At 40.7% G+C, this 20444-nt stretch overlaps 1 protein-coding gene across 1 annotated transcript; it reads right to left on the bottom strand.

Annotated features, from left to right (window-relative positions):
* Positions 1 to 577: 577 nt before the first annotated feature.
* On the bottom strand, positions 578 to 16421 carry tsfm (Ts translation elongation factor, mitochondrial). Its single transcript, XM_061890518.1, has 6 exons — positions 16263 to 16421; positions 15881 to 16030; positions 11518 to 11646; positions 8103 to 8219; positions 1183 to 1264; positions 578 to 1114 (listed from the first exon to the last, which is right to left on the bottom strand). The coding sequence occupies exons 1-6, from the start codon at positions 16308 to 16310 to the stop codon at positions 717 to 719; spliced, it is 924 nt and encodes a 307-aa protein (XP_061746502.1). The 5' UTR covers positions 16311 to 16421; the 3' UTR covers positions 578 to 716.
* Between the last annotated feature and the right edge of the window lie 4023 nt (positions 16422 to 20444).

The raw sequence follows: 20444 nt of genomic DNA, 5'->3' as shown, positions 1-20444 counted from the left end.
AATAAGCGGTAGAAAATGGATGGATGGTATTCGGCCTTCGGCCAAGCGTTTAAATTTTATTCGGCTTCGGCCACAAAGTTTCATTTCGGTGCATCCCTAATTTTATCTATTATTGGTTAGCTTCAGAATAACAATATTATTCAAAAGAATAAGAGATGCACGCATTTTTTTGTTGTAATCAGGAAAAGTCCAAATAAAAAAGGTCAGGGCGTGGGGACGACACTGTGCAAGGTTTCTCCACATTGAGCTAAATTAAATCCAGTCTCTGTTTAATTCCTTGCTTCTGGTCTGTTTAATAAATGTCATCAGTGTTTGAACCTGACAGTTGTATTCAGTGTGAAAAATATGATATGGCGCTCACGGAAATATATTTTAAAATATTTGGCTTTCATGGCTCTCTCAGCCAAAAAGGTTCCCGACCCCTGCGCTAATTATTTTGTGAAGAGAGTTTGACCCGGCAGTAATTCAAGACAGGTGCATACATATGCCCGGCGGCAATTCAAGGAAATACAGTAATCCTGTTCTTAATCTGACATTCAACAAGTTGTTTTCATTTTAAAATAATTTTCTGGTACTCTTTCCCATTGTAACATTTATTGTTGTTCATTTCCTCAGGCGGCAGTCGTAAGTAGTTATTTCATCCAGAAGACAAACTGTACATAATCATTCATCCTAACGTTGAATTTATGGACTTTAACCCCAAAAATGTCTTACTTTCATGATTTTGCTTCTTCGCCGACGCTCTCTCCGCACTGAAACCTGACAAAGTCCAGCACCCGCGCCTGCTGGCCCTTGAGGACCTGCGCCACGGTCCTTTCGGGGTCGCCCAAGAAGGTCTGCGGCAGAAGGCGCGTCTCGCTCTCGCCGCCGGGCGTGTCGTCCATGTTGCCCAGCGAGGCGGGCGCCTCCCCCACGATGTGGCGTCCCAGTTGCCGGCCAAGGCTTTCCTCTTGTCCCTCTTGGCCGCCCTGGAAGACCACCAGGGCGGCGTAGCGTCCCATGGCCACCTCGGTCTGGCCCGCCACGCCGCCGTGGACGTAGGAGCCGATGCGCCACTCGTCGGGGACGCTCACCGTCACGGCTCGCTTCACCGACAAGTTCTCGCCCAGGCGACCTGATCGGAAGACGATATTTTTACTTCGGCGCTTTGCGGCATGGACGTGTGAGGCCGACCATACTGACCGATGGTTAAAGCCACCTGGTCGGCGAGGCTCGCTCCGTCCGCCCCGCGGACTTTGCTCAGCTGATCGGCGGCCATGACGCTCTGAAACGGAGGGTCAAAGGTCAGGCAGCTACTAGAAAAATAGCAAAGTAATCGGAGGAGACTAAAACTTGTGTTTATTTTTATGTATTCAACCGCCATGAGTAAGGAAGATGATGGCATACTACATGCGAAGTGAATTATATTTATATAGCGCTTTTCTCTAGTGACTCAGAGCACTTTACATAGTGACACCCAATATCTAAGTTACATTTAAACCAGTGTGGGTGACACTGGGAGCAGGTGGGTAAAGTGTCTTGCCCAAGGACACAACGGCAGTGACTAGGATCGCGGAAGCGGGAATCGAACCTGGAACCCTCAAGTTGCTGGTACAGCCACTCTACAAACCGAGTTATGCCGCCCCAAGAAAGAAAGGAAGTTATTTTGGATAGTTTTGTTGTTTTTAAGAGTGATTACTCTTTTTTTTTTACACTTGCAAAACAGGAAAGGACACTTTATAGTTGATTAACGTGCAGGAATGTTTAAGGGGGGACAGGAAAAAATTGATGAAATACATTTTTTAAAAAAAGAGGAGAATTGAGGGAAAATGTGAGAAATTGAAAAAATAGTAAAAATTAAGATAATTGAGAAAAAAAAGGATCATTGAAAAAAGATTAAGGGAGAAAGAGGAAAATTGAGGGGGGGAAAGAAAATGAAGAGTACCTTAAAAAAAGAAAATTAAGAGTACCTTAAAAAAAGGACAATTTAAGGAAAACAGTGGGAAATTGAGAAAAAATAAAACTGAGGTGGAAAGTGCAAAATAAAAATAAAAAGAGGGACATTGAGAAAATGGATCATTGAGGGGAAATTAAGGGGAAAGAAGGAACATTTAGAATTGAAAAAAAGGAAAATTGAGGGAAAAAGTGAGAAATTGAAAAATAGGAAAAATTAAGAACATTGAGAAAAAAAGGACAATTGAAAAAAGATTAACGGAGAAAGAGGAAAATTGAGGAGGAAAAATAGGAACATTGAGATTTTAAAAAAGAGGAAAATTGAGGGAAAATGTAAGAAATTGAAAAAAAGGAAAAATTAAGAAAATTTTGAAAAAAAAGAACAATTGAAAAAAAAATTAAGGGGGAAGGAGGAAAATTGAGGGGAAAAAGAAAATGAAGGGTATCTTGAAAAAAAAAGAGGACAATTTGGGGAAAAACCGTGGAAAATTGAGAAAAAAGAAAACTGAGGGGGAAAGTGCTGAATAAAAAAAATGAGGAACATTGACAAAAAGGATAATTGAGGGGAAATTAAGGGGAAAAGAGGAACATTTAGATTTAAAAAAGGAGGAAAATTGAGGAAAAATGTGAAAAATAGGAAAAATGAAGAAAATTGAGAAAAAAAAGGACAATTGAAAAAAGATTAAGGGGGAAAGAGGACAATTGAGGGGGAAAAAGAAAATGAAGGGTACCTTGAAGAAAAGGACAATTTAGTGGAAAACAATGGGAAATTAAGAAAAAAGAAAACTGAGAAGAAAATTGCAAAATTTAAAAAAAAATTAGGACCATTGAGGGGAAATTAAGGGGAAAAGAGGAACATTTAGATTAAAAAAAGAGGAACATTTAGATTTAAAAAAAAAAAAGAGGAAAATTGAGGGAAAATGTGAGAAACTGAAAAATAGGAAAAATTAAGAAAATTTAGAAAAAAAGGACAATTGAAAAAAGATTAAGGGAGAAGGAGGAAAATTGAGGAGAAAGAAAATGAAGGGTACCTTGAAAAAAAAGAGGACAATTTAGGGGAAAACAGTGGGAAATTGAGAAAAAAGAAAACTGAGGGGGAAAGTGAAAAATTAAAAAAAAAAGAGGAACATTGATAAAATGGATCATTGAGGGGAAATTAAGCGGAAAAGATGAACATTTAGGTTAAAAAAAAGAGGAAAATTGAGGGAAAATGTGAGGAATTGAAAAAATAGGAAAAATGAAGAAAATTGATGGAAAAAAAGGACAATTGAAAAAAGATTAAGGGAGAAAGAGGGAAACTGAGGGGGAAAGTGCAAAATTCAGGAAAAAAAGACAAGAAAAAAACGAGGAACATTGAGAAATAGGATTATTGAGGGGAAAAGAGGAAAATGTTGATTAAAAAAAAAAAAGAGGTTAATTAAGGAAAACATTTGTAAAATTGAGAGGAAGTAAATCAAGTGAAAATTTCAAGAAAAAAAGTGAAACATTCCGGGCAGGGGTCGGGAACCTTTTTGGCTAAGAGAGCCATGCAAGCCAAATATTTTAAAATGTATTTCCGTGAGAGGCGTACAATATTTTATAACACTTATAAGACCAACATTTTTTGAGTATAATAAGTCTTTTATTCTTTTTAATTGGATTTTTATTCTGAAGTTAACCAATAATAAATCAAATACTTCTTACCATTAATGAACAGGTGCGGAAGAAAATGGATTCGGGGATTAAATGCATGTGGATGTTTAAATTCTGAATGTCATTTTTAACACTGATTACCAACGGAATTATTCATTACTTATCATGTTGAGCAATGTCAGCTCATATTTATCTGAGAGCCAGATGCAGTCATCAAACGAGTCACTTAGTAATAATAATAATAGATTTTTTATCTGTAAAAAAAAAAAAGCACTTTATGTTGAGCAAACAACCTCCAAGTGCCACAGTGTAAAAAAATAGTAATAATAATAATAATGATAGAAAGATAATAAAAATAAATAAAATATAAAACTAGAACCAGCATGCATGTCTATAAATAAGCTTTTTTTTTTTTTAAATGGGTTTTTAAGCCTTTTTTAAAAGCATCCACAGTCTGAGGTGCCCTCAGGTGGCCAGGAAGAGTGTTCCACAGACTGGGAGCAGAAAGCCCGGTCTCCCGTAGTCCGTAGCTCGAGAGCCATAGGTTCCCTACCCCTGATTTAGGGGAATATAAAAAAAGGGGGGAAATTGAGAAAATGGAATAGAATTGATGGAAAGAGACAAAAAAAGAACACAATTGAGGGGAAAAAAGAGGAAACATTTCTATCAGCACAAAGTTCTGCCACACTGAAAGAACATGTAGAAAATGACAACCACATTTCCTACAATAGTGAAAATTATATTTTACTATTATTCTCATCTCCCAACACCTTTGAGACAGTTCTATGTCCCGTGTCGTGTAGCACTCAACTTCTACTAGATCAGGGGTGTCCAAAGTGTGGCCCGCAGCTAATTGTTTACCAGCCCGCCACACATCCTGCAAAATTGATAGTATTGCAAAAATTTTAAAAACATTTTTAAAAAAAAGGTGAAATCTAATGAGGAAAATGTGGCAATGTTGACACAAAGCTGCCATGCAGGCAGTTTGTTTTCCCTTTTGTCTTTATTTTCCTTTTTTTCCCCATTGCTCAAAAAAAAAAAATCTATGTTATAATGAATTATTACTTAAAAAATATCACTTTAAAACGTTTTATGTGGAAAAAACATTGCATATGTTGTGTGGTTGCCATATAAAAACATCAAAGTTTTGACAAAAGCGCATAAAACAAACAAAATAATAGTTCAAACTTAAAATCGACAGATATATCAGAAGTTGATCTTGAAATTTAAGTGTTAAAAGTAAAAAAAATAATAATATAATAAAAATGCATCACTTTATGAGTGGGGAACCTTTCGGATCTCAAATATATTTAGTAGGTTTTATTTAACTTTTCACTGTGATTACTCAAATATATTAAATAATTAAAATCAACGGTGTCCTGCATTATTGATCTTTGAGGGCTTTAATTGCTAAATAAAGGAACTCTCCTGAAGGAAACAATAAAGTACTATCTATCTATCTAAACACTGCATATTTCAGTTTTACTATAAAAAACAAAGTTGTCTTTGACAGAAAAGGCACAAAACATTATTTGTTTTACTTAATATCAACCTCAAGTTGATATAGAGATTTACTGTAAGCATTAAATAAAAAATAACAATAATTTGACTTATTTTTAACATTTTAGTGACTAAGGGTTAAAAAAAAATCCATATACTTTGTAATGGTTTAAGAAAATGAAAAATATCAAAATGGCCCTTGCATTCTTAAATTTTTCCATGTGCGGCCCTCTGTGGAAAAAGTTTGGACACCCCTGTACTAGATCATTTCCTCACAATATTATGATGTTAAATCCTACAAGGTGCATGCAGAGAAGTCACACAATGTTTCCCGTAGGTCAACTTCATCCCGTGGCCACGCCCCCTCAGGTAAGTTACTTCCTGTGCTTTACAACCATAAATATAGCTCCTCGCTGGCTTCCAATAAACACAACTGGTTGGGAACTAATAATAGAGTTGGGATTGGAATCATCCAGATGTGATGATCAGCGCGTGACGTCACGGGTTGTGGAGCTCCTCACATCTGAACATTCTTTACAATCATGGCCACCAGCAGCTAGAGCGACTCAGACCAAGAAAGCAACTATTTCTCAATTTTTTTGAGAGAGGATGAAAGATTCATGGATGAGGAAAGTGAGAGTGAAGGACTAGGGGGAAGAAAAAAACACTAGACGGCAGAGCGATTCAGATGTTATTAGACAAATTTACTAGGATAATTCTGGAAAATCCATTATCTCCTTATTGTGTTACTAGTGTTTTAGTGAAAGTCGGAGGGGTGTGGTGACCGCCAGTGTTTCTGAGGTAAGCCACGTTTCTCGACGAGGCGAAGAGAAGGCAGCCATTGGGGCCGGGCTGAGATTTTTCTTCCCCTCCTCCACGGAGGAAGCATCTCACGTTCAGGGGCGGCCAGTCGGTGGAGGCAAGAGAGTCTGCACCTGCCTCTTTGACAGGTGCACGAGAAACGACGCAAGCTCTCCACTAATGTCTACGGTAAGAGCCAACTTATTACCACCATTTTCTCACCAAAACCAGCCGGTTGACATGTGGTGGGGAACCATGTTCGCTTGACCGCTCTGTTCCATAGTAAAGCTTCACCGTCATCTTTCGGGAATGTAAACAAGGAAACACCGACTGTGTTTGTGTTGCTAAAGGCGGCCGCAATACACTGCTTGCCACCAACAGCTTTCTTCTTTGACGTCTCCATTATTCATTGAACAAATTGCAAAAGATTCAGCGACAGAGATGTCCAGAATACTGTGGAATTATGCGATGAATTGAGACGACTTATCACTGTGAACGGTGCTGAAACAAAATGTCCTCTACAATGCGAGATGTCACGCGTCATCATACCGCGACGTTTTAGCATGATACTTCCGGGCAAAATTTAAAATTGCAATTTAGTACCACCATAAACCTGAACGTTCTGTTACAACTAAAAGTTGGAAACTCTTGTTGTTGAAGTGTGTTGTGCTTATTGCTTGTCGTTTCATTTAAAGGCCTACTGAAATGAGATGTTCTTATTCAAACGGGGATAGCAGCTCCATCCTATGTGTCATACTCGATCATTTCGCGACATTGCCATATTTTTGCTGAAAGGATTTAGTAGAGAACATCCACGATAAAGTTCGCAACTTTTGGTTGCTAATAAAAAAGCCTTGCCTGTACCGGAAGTAGCAGACGATGTGCGCGTGACGTCACGGGTTGTGGAGCTCCTCACATCTGAACAGTGTTTGTAATCATGGCCACCAGCAGCGAGAGCGACTCAGACCGAGAAAGCGACTATTTCTCCAATTTTTGAGCGAGGATGAAAGATTCATGGATGAGGAAACTGAGAGTGAAGGACTAGGGGGGGGGTTGCAACTTGCTGTGGGGTCGTTCTCCCAGGAAGGCAGAAAAATCTACAAACAAAAATCGCTCACAGTGGAGGCACAACTTGGGGCTAAAGAACAAAGCTAACGCATAAACAGACTAAGAACAGAAATCAAACGAAACTTACTTGGCATGGCATGAGGTACGAAACTATGGCAAGGCATGAAACAAGTCAGCACAGGGCGACTGACTGGCAAAGACGAGCTTAAATACTGCCTCTGATTAGTGCTCGGGAAGCAGGTGAGCGGGCGTTTTGTCTAACAGAGACAGGTGGACAAAATGAGTAACCAAGGAAACCAGACAAGGGAGTGGAAAAGAACAGGAACTTAAAGAGTACAAAGGACAAACATCACATGGCCAAACAAAAACATGATCAACAGACATGACATTTTATCTATTATTGGTTAGCTTCAGAATAACAATGTTATTAAAAAGAATAAGAGACTTATTATACTCTAAAAATGTTGGTCTTACTTAAAAATGCACGCATTTAGTTGTATTCAGTGTTAAAAAACATGATATGGCTCTCACGGAAATACATTTTGAAATATTTGGCTTTCGTGGCTCTCTCAGCCAAAGAGGTTCCCGACCCCTAATATAGCAGTTAGCATTCCATGACCCATAATGCACTTCTGCCATGACCCTTCCCTGCCGAATTCTTATTGGTTGATGTGTGTGTGACGATTGCTGACATTTTCTTCGTCTCTTCCGCGAATTAGATAAATATCATTTGATATTTTACGGTAATGTGTTAATAATTTCACACATAAGTCGCTCCTGAGTATAAGTCGCACCCCCGGCCAAACTATGAAAAAAACTGCGACTTATAGTCTGAAAATTACGGTAAGAAACATTTCCTGTACACTTTGTGATGGTGAGTTTGACTCTGGAACAGATCATTTGTGTTTCCGTTATTTCTTATAGCGACACTTGTGTCGCTGTCGAGATTTTATTCATATGACCAGCGCTTAACTTCTTTTTACACTTGCATGGCAGTTCAAATGTGACACTTTATTATAGAACTTACACTATTTGTCACGGTGAAAAGCGTTTATTTGCTATTAAATCAGCCGATGTCGGCCACCTCGTGTCACATGTCACTAAAAACGACGGCGGTTCTGAGTCAGGCCGGTTGCCATGGCAACAAGCTCATTACTCGGCGGTCTTACCTTGACGTATCCTGCCGGGCTTTTATTTTGGTGGTAAGCCATGGCGGAGACGGCCACATCCTTCACCAGCTGCTGGAACTTGTCATTGCGAGCCACAAAGTCCGTCTCACAGTTGACCTGCTCTTCCACACACACACACACACACACACACACACACACACAAAATTGTATTTGTTACTACCTTCTTGAGACCTCCGAAAAATGCCTCCCTCTTTAGGACCACCCTTTCTAGATATATAAAGATTTGTATTTACAACATTAATAATTTATACATACTATGTAAATATAAAAAAAGCTTGTTGTGAAAAATGAGTTGGAATTTCACATGAAAAAGGTCTCAATTTCACAAGAAAAACGTAGAATGTTGGCAGTATGATAATAAAAGTCGTAATTTTACTTAACGCAAGTCAAGATTTTACAAGAAAAACTTAAAATGTGTCCAATATTATAATAAAATTTGGAATTTTATTCAATAATTGTCACAATTTTCCAAGAAAAGCTTAAAATGTTGGCAATTTTGTGAAAAGTCGTACTTTTGCTCGACCAAAGCCACAATTTTACAAGAAAACTTCAAGATTTTGGCAATATTATAATAATAATAATCGGAATTATACCTGGCAAAGTTATGAAAAAAGTCATCATTTTACTCAAAGAATGTCACTTTTTACAAGAGCAACAAAAAATTGGCAATATTGTGATAAAAGTCAGAATTTTATGACAAATGCCACCATTTTGAATTAAAAAGTAATAATTTTACATTAAAAAGTAATAATGTTTGAGAAAATATTGCCATATTACAGAAACACAAGGAATATGAAAAATTATTCCCAATTTTATAAGAAAGAAGTTGACACGTGAGAAAAAGACTGCTTTTAGTTAATTATTATTTGCATTTTTTTGTTTGTAATTCATATTTTAATCTTCATTATTTACTTCAAGTTATTAAAGTACCAATGATTGTCACACACACACTAGGTGTGGCAAATTTATTCTCTGCATTTGACCCATCACCCTTGAACACCTCCTGGGAGGTGAGGGGAGCAGTGAGCAGCAGCGGTGGCAGCACCCGGGAATAATTTTTGGTGATTTAACCCCCAATTCAAACCCTTGATGCTGAGTGTCAAGCAGGGAAATAATGGGTCCCATTTTTTTATAGTATGACTTGGCCGGGGTTTGAACTCCCAACCTACCGATCTCAGGGCGGACACTCTAACCACTAGGCCACTGAGCAGGTCACACACTTGCTATTTCATATGTTGGCCAGAGGGGGAGCACTTCGATTTTTACACACACTTGTTATTTCATATGTTGGCCAGAGGGGGAGCACTTCAATTTTTACACACACTTGCTATTTCATATGTTGGCCAGAGCGGGAGCACTTTCTATTTATACACACACTTGCTATTTCATATGTTGGCCAGGGGGGGAGCACTTCAACTTTTTACACACACTTGCTATTTCATATGTTTGCCAGAGGGGCAGCACTTTAACTTTTTACACACACTTGCTATTTCATATGTTGGCCAGAGGGGGAGCACTTCGATTTTTACACACACTTGTTATTTCATATGTTGGACAGAGGGGGAGCACTTCAACTTTTTACACACATTTGTTATTTCATATGTTGGCCAGAGGGGGAGCACTTCAACCTTTTACACACACCTGCTATTTCATATGTTTGCCAGAGGGGGAGCACTTCAACTTTTTACACACACTTGCTATTTCATATGTTGACCAGAGGGGGAGCACTTCATATTTTACACACACTTGCTATTTCATTTGTTGGCCAGAGGGGGAGCGCCTCAATTTTTACACACATTTGCCATTTCATATGTTAGCCAGAGGGGGAGCACTTCACATTTTTACACACACTTGTTATTTCATATGTTGACCAGAGGGGGAGCACTTAAAATTTTTAAACACACTTGCTATTTCATATGTTGGCCAGAGGGGGAGTACTTCACATTTTTACACACACTTGTTATTTCATATGTTGACCAGAGGGGCAGCACTTCATATTTTTACACACACTTGCTATTTCATATGTTGGCCAGAGGGGGAGCACTTCAACGTTTTACACACACTTTTTATTTCATATGTTGGCCAGAGGGGGAGCACTTCAACTTTTTACACACACTTGCTATTTCATATGTTGGCCAGAGGGGGAGCACTTCAAGGTTTTACACACTTGCTATTTCATATGTTGGCCAGAGGGGGAGCACTTCAACTTTTTACACACACTTGCTATTTCATATGTTGGCCAGAGGGGGAGCACTTCAAGGTTTTACACACTTGCTATTTCATATGTTGGCCAGGGGGGAGCACTTCAACTTTTTACACACACTTGCTATTTCATATGTTTGCCAGAGGGGCAGCACTTTAACTTTTTACACACACTTGCTATTTCATATGTTGGCCAGAGGGGGGGCACTTCGATTTTTACACACACTTGTTATTTCATATGTTGGACAGAGGGGGAGCACTTCAACTTTTTACACACATTTGTTATTTCATATGTTGGCCAGAGGGGGAGCACTTCAACCTTTTACACACACTTGCTATTTCATATGTTTGCCAGAGGGGGAGCACTTCAACTTTTTACACACACTTGCTATTTCATATGTTGACCAGAGGGGGAGCACTTCATATTTTACACACACTTGCTATTTCATTTGTTGGCCAGAGGGGGAGCACCTCAATTTTTACACACATTTGCCATTTCATATGTCAGCCAGAGGGGGAGCACTTCACATTTTTACACACACTTGTTATTTCATATGTTGACCAGAGGGGGAGCACTTAAAATTTTTAAACACACTTGCTATTTCATATGTTGGCCAGAGGGGGAGTACTTCACATTTTTACACACACTTGTTATTTCATATGTTGACCAGAGGGGCAGCACTTCATATTTTTACACACACTTGCTATTTCATATGTTGGCCAGAGGGGGAGCACTTCAACGTTTTACACACACTTTTTATTTCATATGTTGGCCAGAGGGGGAGCACTTCAACTTTTTACACACACTTGCTATTTCATATGTTGGCCAGAGGGGGAGCACTTCAAGGTTTTACACACTTGCTATTTCATATGTTGGCCAGAGGGGGAGCACTTCAACTTTTTACACACACTTGCTATTTTGTATGTTGACCAGAGGGGGAGCACTTTCAAAGGAGACAGTCAATTTGAAAGACCCCTCCATTTTGGGACCACCCTCATTTTGATAGATTTCACCACCAGGGAGCAAATGAGACATTCTCTAATAGATGCAATGTTATTGGGACCATGATTTATGTCCTCACTTGTTCACACCTCCTCATATGGAAGCTACTTTTCCTCGTCGGCGTCTCAAGAAGGGTAGGAATACAAGACGACACACACAAATGATCACATGAGAAAAAAGACATCATACCTCCACCATGACGGCGGCTTTGTCCCGCACAAAGAGCCCGATGAGACCCTCTTTGGCTTTGCGGCCCTCCAGCTTGTTGGCTCTGCTCCATCCTTCCTCCTGGGCCTGCTGGTTAAGCCACGCCTCCGCCTGGTTCGAGCACCCAGAATGCATCACTGCACCCCCGGCGTCAAGAAGCTGTGTGTAAATCATACTTGCCAACCCTCCCGGATTTTCCGGGAGACTCCCGAAACTCAGCGCCTCTCCCGAAAACCTCCCGGGACAAATTTTCTCCCGAAATTCAGGCGGAGCTGGAGGCCGCGCCCCCTCCAGCTCCATGCGGACCCGAGTGACGTGTCGACAACCTGTTTTAATGTCCGCTTTCCCACAATATAAACAGAGTGCCTGCCCAATGACGTTTTAACTGTAGAATGATCGAGGGCGAGTTCTTGGTTTCTTATGTGGGCTTATTGTTTGGCAGTTTCATTAACGTCCTCCCAGCGCGGCAACAACACACAACAACAGCAGTCACGTTTTCGTCTACCGTGAAGCAGTTCGTCTGCCGTAAACAGCAATGTTGTGACAGGACAATACTGCCATCTACTGGGCATGCATATGTAACAATAACATCTACGGCTTTTAGAGCAGAGGTTCTCAACCTATTTTCAGAGATGTACCCCCTGTGAAAATGTTTTTACTTCAAGTACCCCCTAATCAAAGCAAAGCATTTTTGGTTGAAAAAAAAAGAGATTTATTAAATTGTATAACAGTGCAAAATATTTCTCATTTGTAGTGGTCTTTCTTGAACTATTTGGAAAAAAGATATAAAAATAACTAAACTCTTGTTGAAAAAGAAACAAGTGATTCGATTATAAATAAAGATTTCTACATATACTGCGATGACGTGGCGACTTGTCCAGGGTGTACCCCGCCTTCCGTCCGATTGTGGCTGAAATAGGCACCAGCGCCCCCCGCACCCCCAAAAGGGAATAAGCGGTAGAAAATGGATGGATGGATATAAAAATAACTAAAAAGTTGTTGAAAAAGAAACAAGTGATTCGATTATAGATAAAGATTTCTACACATACTGCGATGACGTGGCGATTTGTCCAGAGTGTACTCCGCCTTCCGCCCGATTATGGCTGAAATAGGCACCAGCGACCCCAAAAGGGAATAAGCGGTAGAAAATGGATGGAAGGATATAAAAATAACTAAAAACTTGTTGAAAAAGAAACAAGTGATTCGATTATAAATAAAGATTTCTACACATACTGCGATGACGTGGCGACTTGTCCAGGGTGCACTTCGCCTCCCGCCCGATTGTGGCTGAAATAGGCACCAGCGACCCCAAAAGGGAATAAGCGGTAGAAAAATGGATGGATGGATATAAAGATAACTAAAAACTTGTTGAAAAAGAAACAAGTGATTCGATTATAAATAAAGATTTCTACACGTACTGTGATGACGTGGCGACTTGTCCAGGGTGTACGCCGCCTTCCGCCCAATTGTAGCTGAGATAGGCGCCAGCACCCCCCGCGACCCCAAAAGGGAATAAGCGGTAGAAATTGATGGATGGATGGATATATAGATAACTAAAAACTTGTTGAAAAAGAAACAAGTGATTTGATTATAAATAAAGATTTCTACACATACTGCGAGGACGTGGCAACTTGTCCAGGGTGTACCCAGCCTTCCGCCCAATTGTAGCTGAGATAGGCGCCAGCGCCTCTCGCGACCCCAAAAGCGAATAAGCGGTAGAAAATGGATGGATATAAAGATAACTAAAAACTTGTTGAAAAAGAAACAAGTGATTCGATTATAAATAAAGATTTCTACACATACTGCGATGACGTGGCGACTTGTCCAGGGTGTACGCCGCCTTCCGCCCAATTGTAGCTGAGATAGGCGCCAGCGCCCCCTGCGACCCCAAAAGGAATAAGCGGTAGAAAATGGATGGATGGATGGATATAAAAATAACTAAAAACTTGTTGAAAAAGAAACAAGTGATTCGATTATAAATAAAGATTTCTACACATACTGCGATGACGTTGCAACTTGTCCAGGGTGTACCCCGCCTTCCGCCCAATTGTAGCTGAGATAGGCGCCAGCACCCCCCGCGACCCCAAAAGGGAATAAGCGGTAGAAAATGGATGGATGGATGGAATATATGGATAACTAAAAACTTGTTGAAAAAGAAACAAGTGATTTGATTATAAATAAAGATTTCTACACATACTGCGATGACGTGGCAACTTGTCCAGGGTGTACCCCGCCTTCCACCCAATTGTAGCTGAGATAGGCGCCAGCGCCTCCCGCGACCCCAAAAGGGAATAAGCGGTAGATAATGGATGGATATAAAGATAACTAAAAACTTGTTGAAAAAGAAACAAGTGATTCGATTATAAATAAAGATTTCTACACATACTGCGATGACGTAGCGACTTGTCCAGGGTGCACTCCGCCTTCCGCCCGATTGTGGCTGAAATAGGCACCAGTGCCCCCCGCAATCCCAAAAGGAATAAGCGGTAGAAAATGGATGGATGGATGGATATAAAAATAACTAAAAACTTGTTGAAAAAGAAACAAGTGATTCGATTATAAATAAAGATTTCTACACATACTGCGATGACGTGGCGACTTGTCCAGGGTGCACGCCGCCTTCCGCCAGATTGTGGCTGAAATAGGCACCAGCGCCCCGCGCGACCCCAAAAGAAATAAGCGGTAGAAAATGGATGGATATAAAAATAACTAAGAACTTGTTGAAAAAGAAACAAGTGATTCGATTATAAATAAAGATTTCTACACATACTGCGATGACGTAGCGACTTGTCCAGGGTGTACCCCGCATTCCGCCGAATTGTAGCTGAGATAGGCGCCAGCGCCCCCCGCGACCCCAAAAGGGAATAAGCGGTAGAAAATGGATGGATGGATGGATATATAGATAACTAAAAACTTGTTGAAAAAAAAACAAGTGATTTGATTATAAATAAAGATTTCTACACATACTGCGATGACGTGGCAACTTGTCCAGGGTGTACCCAGCCTTCCGCCCAATTGTAGCTGAGATAGGCGCCAGCGCCTCCCGCGACCCCAAAAGGGAATAAGCGGTAGAAAATGGATGGATATAAAGATAACTAAAAACTTGTTGAAAAAGAAACAAGTGATTCGATTATAAATAAAGATTTCTACACATACTGCGATGACGTGGCGACTTGTCCAGGGTGTACGCCGCCTTCCGCCCAATTGTAGCTGAGATAGGCGCCAGCGCCCCCTGCGACCCCAAAAGGAATAAGCGGTAGGAAATGGATGGATGGATGGATATAAAAATAACTAAAAACTTGTTGAAAAAGAAACAAGTGATTCGATTATAAATAAAGATTTCTACACATACTGCAATGACGTTGCAACTTGTCCAGGGTGTACCCCGCCTTCCGCCCAATTGTAGCTGAGATAGGCGCCAGCACCCCCCGCGACCCCAAAAGGGAATAAGCGGTAGAAAATGGATGGATGGATGGATATATCGATAACTAAAAACTTGTTGAAAAAGAAACAAGTGATTTGATTATAAATAAAGATTTCTACACATACTGCGATGACGTGGCAACTTGTCCAGGGTGTACCCCGCCTTCCACCCAATTGTAGCTGAGATAGGCGCCAGCGCCTCCCGCGACCCCAAAAGGGAATAAGCGGTAGAAAATGGATGGATATAAAGATAACAAAAAACTTGTTGAAAAAGAAACAAGTGATTCGATTATAAATAAAGATTTCTACACATGCTGCGATGACGTGGCGACTTGTCCAGGGTGCACTCCGCCTTCCGCCCGATTGTGGCTGAAATAGGCACCAGTGCCCCCCGCAACCCCAAAAGGAATAAGCGGTAGAAATGGATGGATGGATGGATATAAAAATAACTAAAAACTTGTTGAAAAAGAAACAAGTGATTCGATTATAAATAAAGATTTCTACACATACTGCGATGACGTGGCGACTTGTCCAGGGTGCACGCCGCCTTCCGCCAGATTGTGGCTGAAATAGGCACCAGCGCCCCGCGCGACCCCAAAAGAAATAAGCGGTAGAAAATGGATGGATATAAAAATAACTAAGAACTTGTTGAAAAAGAAACAAGTGATTCGATTATAAATAAAGATTTCTACACATACTGCGATGACGTAGCGACTTGTCCAGGGTGTACCCCGCATTCCGCCCAATTGTAGCTGAGATAGGCGCCAGCGCCCCCCGCGACCCCAAAAGGGAATAAGCGGTAGATATGGATGGATGGATAGCTGTAAATATACTCCTCCCCTCTTAACCACGCCTCCCACCCCCCACCTCCCGAAATCGGAGGTCTGAAGGTTGGCAAGTATGATGTAAATAGAATATGTACCTGCGTTATGTCGTTGTGGAACTTCTCCAAAGCCTTCTTGCAGTTGATAAAAGTGTAGCCGGATCTTTTCCGCAGTTTGACGAGGAGATTCTTGTCGACTGTCAGAAGATAACTTCCGGTGTGAAACGCGTGCGCGTGCTGGCTGCCGACCTGAAGGTGATGACGTAATGTTACAAATATTAGTTTAAAACGCCAAAAAAAAAACACTTTAATACAACAAAGTCACATAAAAAGGTGACATTTATCTAGAAATATCGAAGCGGGGATAAAAAATAGTAAGATATTTAGCCGAGGTCGGTACACTGGAAGTGGCGGAAACAAATACAACATTTCCTTGACAATTGGCTAACATGAACACATTTGACATCAACACCCGGCTCACCTTCGCCAGATCTTTGGTTAAAGTCTTGAATAAAAAGCTGAGTGACATGTTGGACGCGTCTAGAAGTTTTGTGGAAAGGTGAATGTCATTGACGCCAAATTTCTTTCCCCCTGCAAAAACCTTCCCCCCCCCTATTTACTTCCGGCGTCATGATTAATACAGACATTTTGTTAACGCTATATTATAAAAATATAACGCTATATCATAAAAATACAGACGTTTTGTTAACGCTATATTATAAAAAAATTAAATTCAAAAAACAATTTACAAACACAAGCTATGAGATGACACATTTAGTTCCGGGGTCACGTTTCCTCTTACGTCATCCCATCGATAGTGTTTGTAAATTGTTTTTTTCATATTTTTTTTTTATAATATAGCGTTAACAAAACGTCTGTATTTTTATAATATAGCGTTGTATTTTCAGGATATAGCGTTAACAAAACATCTGTATTAATCATGACCCCCCCATGAATTAAACAAGTTGAAAAACTTATTCGGGTGTACCATTTAGTGGTCAATTGTACGGAATATGTTCTGAACTGTGCAATCTACTAATAAAAGTTTAAATCAATCAATCAATCAATCAATCAAAGTAAATGGGGGGTGAGGGGGTTGTAGAGGGAAGAAATTTGGCGTGAGAACGCCTACGGGTAGTCAGGAGGTCCAAACCTGCGCGCGCAATGAGCTTATTCTTTATTGGTGCAGCGCCCCCCGCAGTCAAAGAGGGGAACCGCAGGTGACTGCAATGACATTAATAGAGGGAAATGAAAACAAAACACAAAGGATAAAATATGCAACAGTTACATGATAAACATGCACTGGTTTGCATTCGTTAGCACAAAAATAAAAGAATAAAACTACTGATTTGTACGAGACATTGTTTGAATCCAATCCAATCCAATCCACTTTATTTATGTAACACATTTAAAGGCCTACTTAAATGAGATTTTCTTATTTAAACGGGGATAGCAGGTCCATTCTATGTGTCATACTTGATCATTTTGCGATATTGCCATATTTTTGCTGAAAGGATTTAGTAGAGAACATCCACGATAAAATTCGCAACTTTTGGTACTTCCTGAAAAAGTGAAGTGAATTATATTTATATAGCGCTTTTCTCAAGTGACTCAAAGCGCTTTTACATAGTGAAACCCAATATCTAAGTTACATTTAAACCAGTGTGGGTGGCACTGGGAGCAGGTGGGTAAAGTGTCTTGCCCAAGGACACAACGGCAGTGACTAGGATGGCACAAGCGGGAATCGAACCTGCAACCCTCAAGTTGCTGGCACGGCCACTCTACCAACCGAGCTATTCACAGGGGGTGCATCTCTGAAAGAAGGTTGAGAACCACTGCTCTAAAAGCCGTAGATGTTATTGTCACATATGCATGCCCAGTAGATGGCAGTATTGTCCTGTCACAACATTGCTGTTTACGGCAGACAAACTGCTTTACGGTAGACGAAAACGTGACCTGCAACCCTCAAGTTGCTGGCACGGCCGCTCTACCAACCGAGCTATGCCGGTAAAGCCTCATCTTTACCGGAAGTCGCAGACGACGGCGTCACATGTTGAGGACTCCTCACATATTCACATTGATTTTAATGGGAGTCTCCAACAAAAACAGTTATTCGGACCGAGAAAACGACAATTTCCCCGCTAATTTGCACCAGGATGAAAGATTCGTGTTTGATGATATTGATAGCGACAAACTAGAAAAAAAAATGTTTTTAAACACATTTACTAGGATAATTCTGGGGAATCCCTTATCTTTCTATTGTGTTGCTAGTGTTTTAGTGAGTTTAATAGTACCTGATAGTCGGAGGGGTGTGTCCACGGGTGTTGACGCCATGTCTCAGGGAAGTCGACGGCAGCTGTACGGACGACACAAGCTCAGCTGATATCCGGTAAGTGGCGACTTTTTAACCACAATTTTCTCACCGAAACCTGCTGGTTGACATTCGGTTGGCCGCGCTCCGATCCATAGTAAAGTTTCAGCTCCGGGAATTTTAAACAAGGAATCACCGTGTGTTTGTGTGTCTAAAGGCTAAAGCTTCCCAACTCCATCTTTCTACTTTGACGTCTCCATTATTAATTGAACAAATTGCAAAAGATTCAGCAACACAGATGTCCAAAATACTGTGTAATTATGCCGTTAAAGCAGACGACTTTTAGCTGTGTGTGTGTGCAGCGCTCATACTTCCTAAAAAACGCGTGACGTCCTGCGTACACGTCATCATTACACGACGTTTCCAAGACGAAACTCCCGGGAAATTTAAAATTGTAATTTAGTAAACTAAAGCGGCCGTATTGGCATGTGTTGCAATGTTAATATTTCATCATTGATATATAAACTATCAGACTGCGTGGTCGCTAGTAGTGGCTTTCAGTAGGCCTTTAAACCAGTTGTCCCCAACCTTTTTTTTTCCGCGGACCGGTCAACGCTTAATAATTTGTCCCGCGGCCCAGGGGTCCTTTTTTTTTTTTTTTTTTCCTTCTTTGTCATGAAAAAGGGACGTTTTTGTCATGAAAAAGGGAGGTTTTTGTGGTTGGTGCACTAATTGTAAGTGTATATTGTGTTTTTTATGTTGATTTAATTAAAAAAAATGTATTTATTTATTTATTTTTTAATTTTTTTATTATTTTTTTTTTTATATATAAAAACTTCTTCTGCGGCCCGGTACCAATCGGGCCACGGCCCGGTGGTTGGGGACCACTGCTTTAAACAACAAGAACGTTTCCAAAGTGCTGCACAGACATGTTAAAAACAATATTAAAAACAATACTATGCTCCACCAATGACGGAATAAAAACAAAAACAAAAATAAATATAAAACCAATATCAATCAATCAATCAATCAATCAATGTTTACTTATACAGCCCTAAATCACTAGTGTCTCAAAGGGCTGCACAAACCACTACGACATCCTCGGTAGGCCCACATAAGGGCAAGGAAAACTCACACCCAGTGGGACGTCGGTGACAATGATGACTATGAGAACCTTGGAGAGGAGGAAAGCAATGGATGTCGAGCGGGTCTAACATGATACTGTGAGAGTTCAATCCAAATTGGATCCAACACAGTCGCAAGAGTCAAGTCCAAAGCGGATCCAACACAGCAGTGAGAGTCCCGTTCACAGCGGAGCCAGCAGGAAACCATCCCAAGCGGAGGCGAATCAGCAGCGCAGAGATGTGAAGTGAAGTGAATTAGTGAATTATATTTATATAGCGCTTTTTCTCTAGTGACTCAAAGCGCTTTACATAGTGAAACCCAATATCTAAGTTACATTTAAACCAGTGTGGGTGGCACTGGGAGCAGGTGGGTAAAGTGTCTTGCCCAAGGACACAACGGCAGTGACTAGGATGGCGGAAGCGGGAATCGAACCTGCAACCCTCAAGTTGCTGACACGGCTGCTCTACCAACCGAGCTATACCGCCCCAGCCGATACACAGGCGAGCAGTACATGGCCACCGGATCGGACCGGACCCCCTCCACAAGGGAGAGTGGGACATAGGAGGAAAAAGAAAAGAAACGGCAGATCAACTGGTCTAAAAAGGAGGTCTATTTAAAGGCTAGAGTATACAGATGAGTTTCAAGGGGAGACTTAAATGCTTCTGCTGAGGTAGCATCTCGGACTTTTACCGGGAGGGCATTCCAGAGTACTGGAGCCCGAACGGAAAACGCTCTATAGCCCACAGACTTTTTTTGGGCTCTAGGAATCACTAATAAGCCGGAGTCTTTTGAAGGCAGATTTCTTGCCGGGACATATGGTACAACACAATCGGCAAGATAGGATGGAGCTAGACCGTGTAGTATTTTATACGTAAGTAGTAAAACCTTAAAGTCACATCTTAAGTGCACAGGAAGCCAGTGCAGGTGAGCCAGTATAGGTATATATGTATGTATATATGTATATAAAGGTAAATACAGTACAGGCGTAATGTGATCAAACTTTCTTGTTCTTGTCAAAAGTCTAGCAGCCGCATTTTGTACCAACTGTAATCTTTTAATGCTAGACATGGGGAGACCCGAAAATAATACGTTACAGTAATCGAGACGAGGCGTAACAAACGCATGGATAATGATCTCAGCGTCTTTAGTGGACAGAATGGAGCGAATTTTAGCGATATTACGGAGATGAAAGAAGGCCGTTTTAGTAACGCTTTTAATGTGTGACTC

Source organism: Nerophis ophidion, linkage group LG02 (assembly GCF_033978795.1).
Source record: "Nerophis ophidion isolate RoL-2023_Sa linkage group LG02, RoL_Noph_v1.0, whole genome shotgun sequence".
NCBI classification, from domain to species: Eukaryota; Metazoa; Chordata; class Actinopteri; order Syngnathiformes; family Syngnathidae; genus Nerophis; species Nerophis ophidion.
This window is presented reverse-complemented; position numbering and strand designations above follow the sequence as displayed.

Coding starts and splice junctions, on each gene's coding strand:
- tsfm (XM_061890518.1), bottom strand. CDS start 16,310: ATGTCACTCAGCTTTTTATTCAAGACTTTAACCAAAGATCTGGCGAAG. Junction 11,647..15,880: donor TCCACAACGACATAACGCAG/GTACATATTCTA, acceptor TGCTCGAACCAG/GCGGAGGCGTGGCTTAACCA. Junction 1,265..8,102: donor GCCCGGCAGGATACGTCAAG/GTAAGACCGCCG, acceptor CCTCCGTTTCAG/AGCGTCATGGCCGCCGATCA.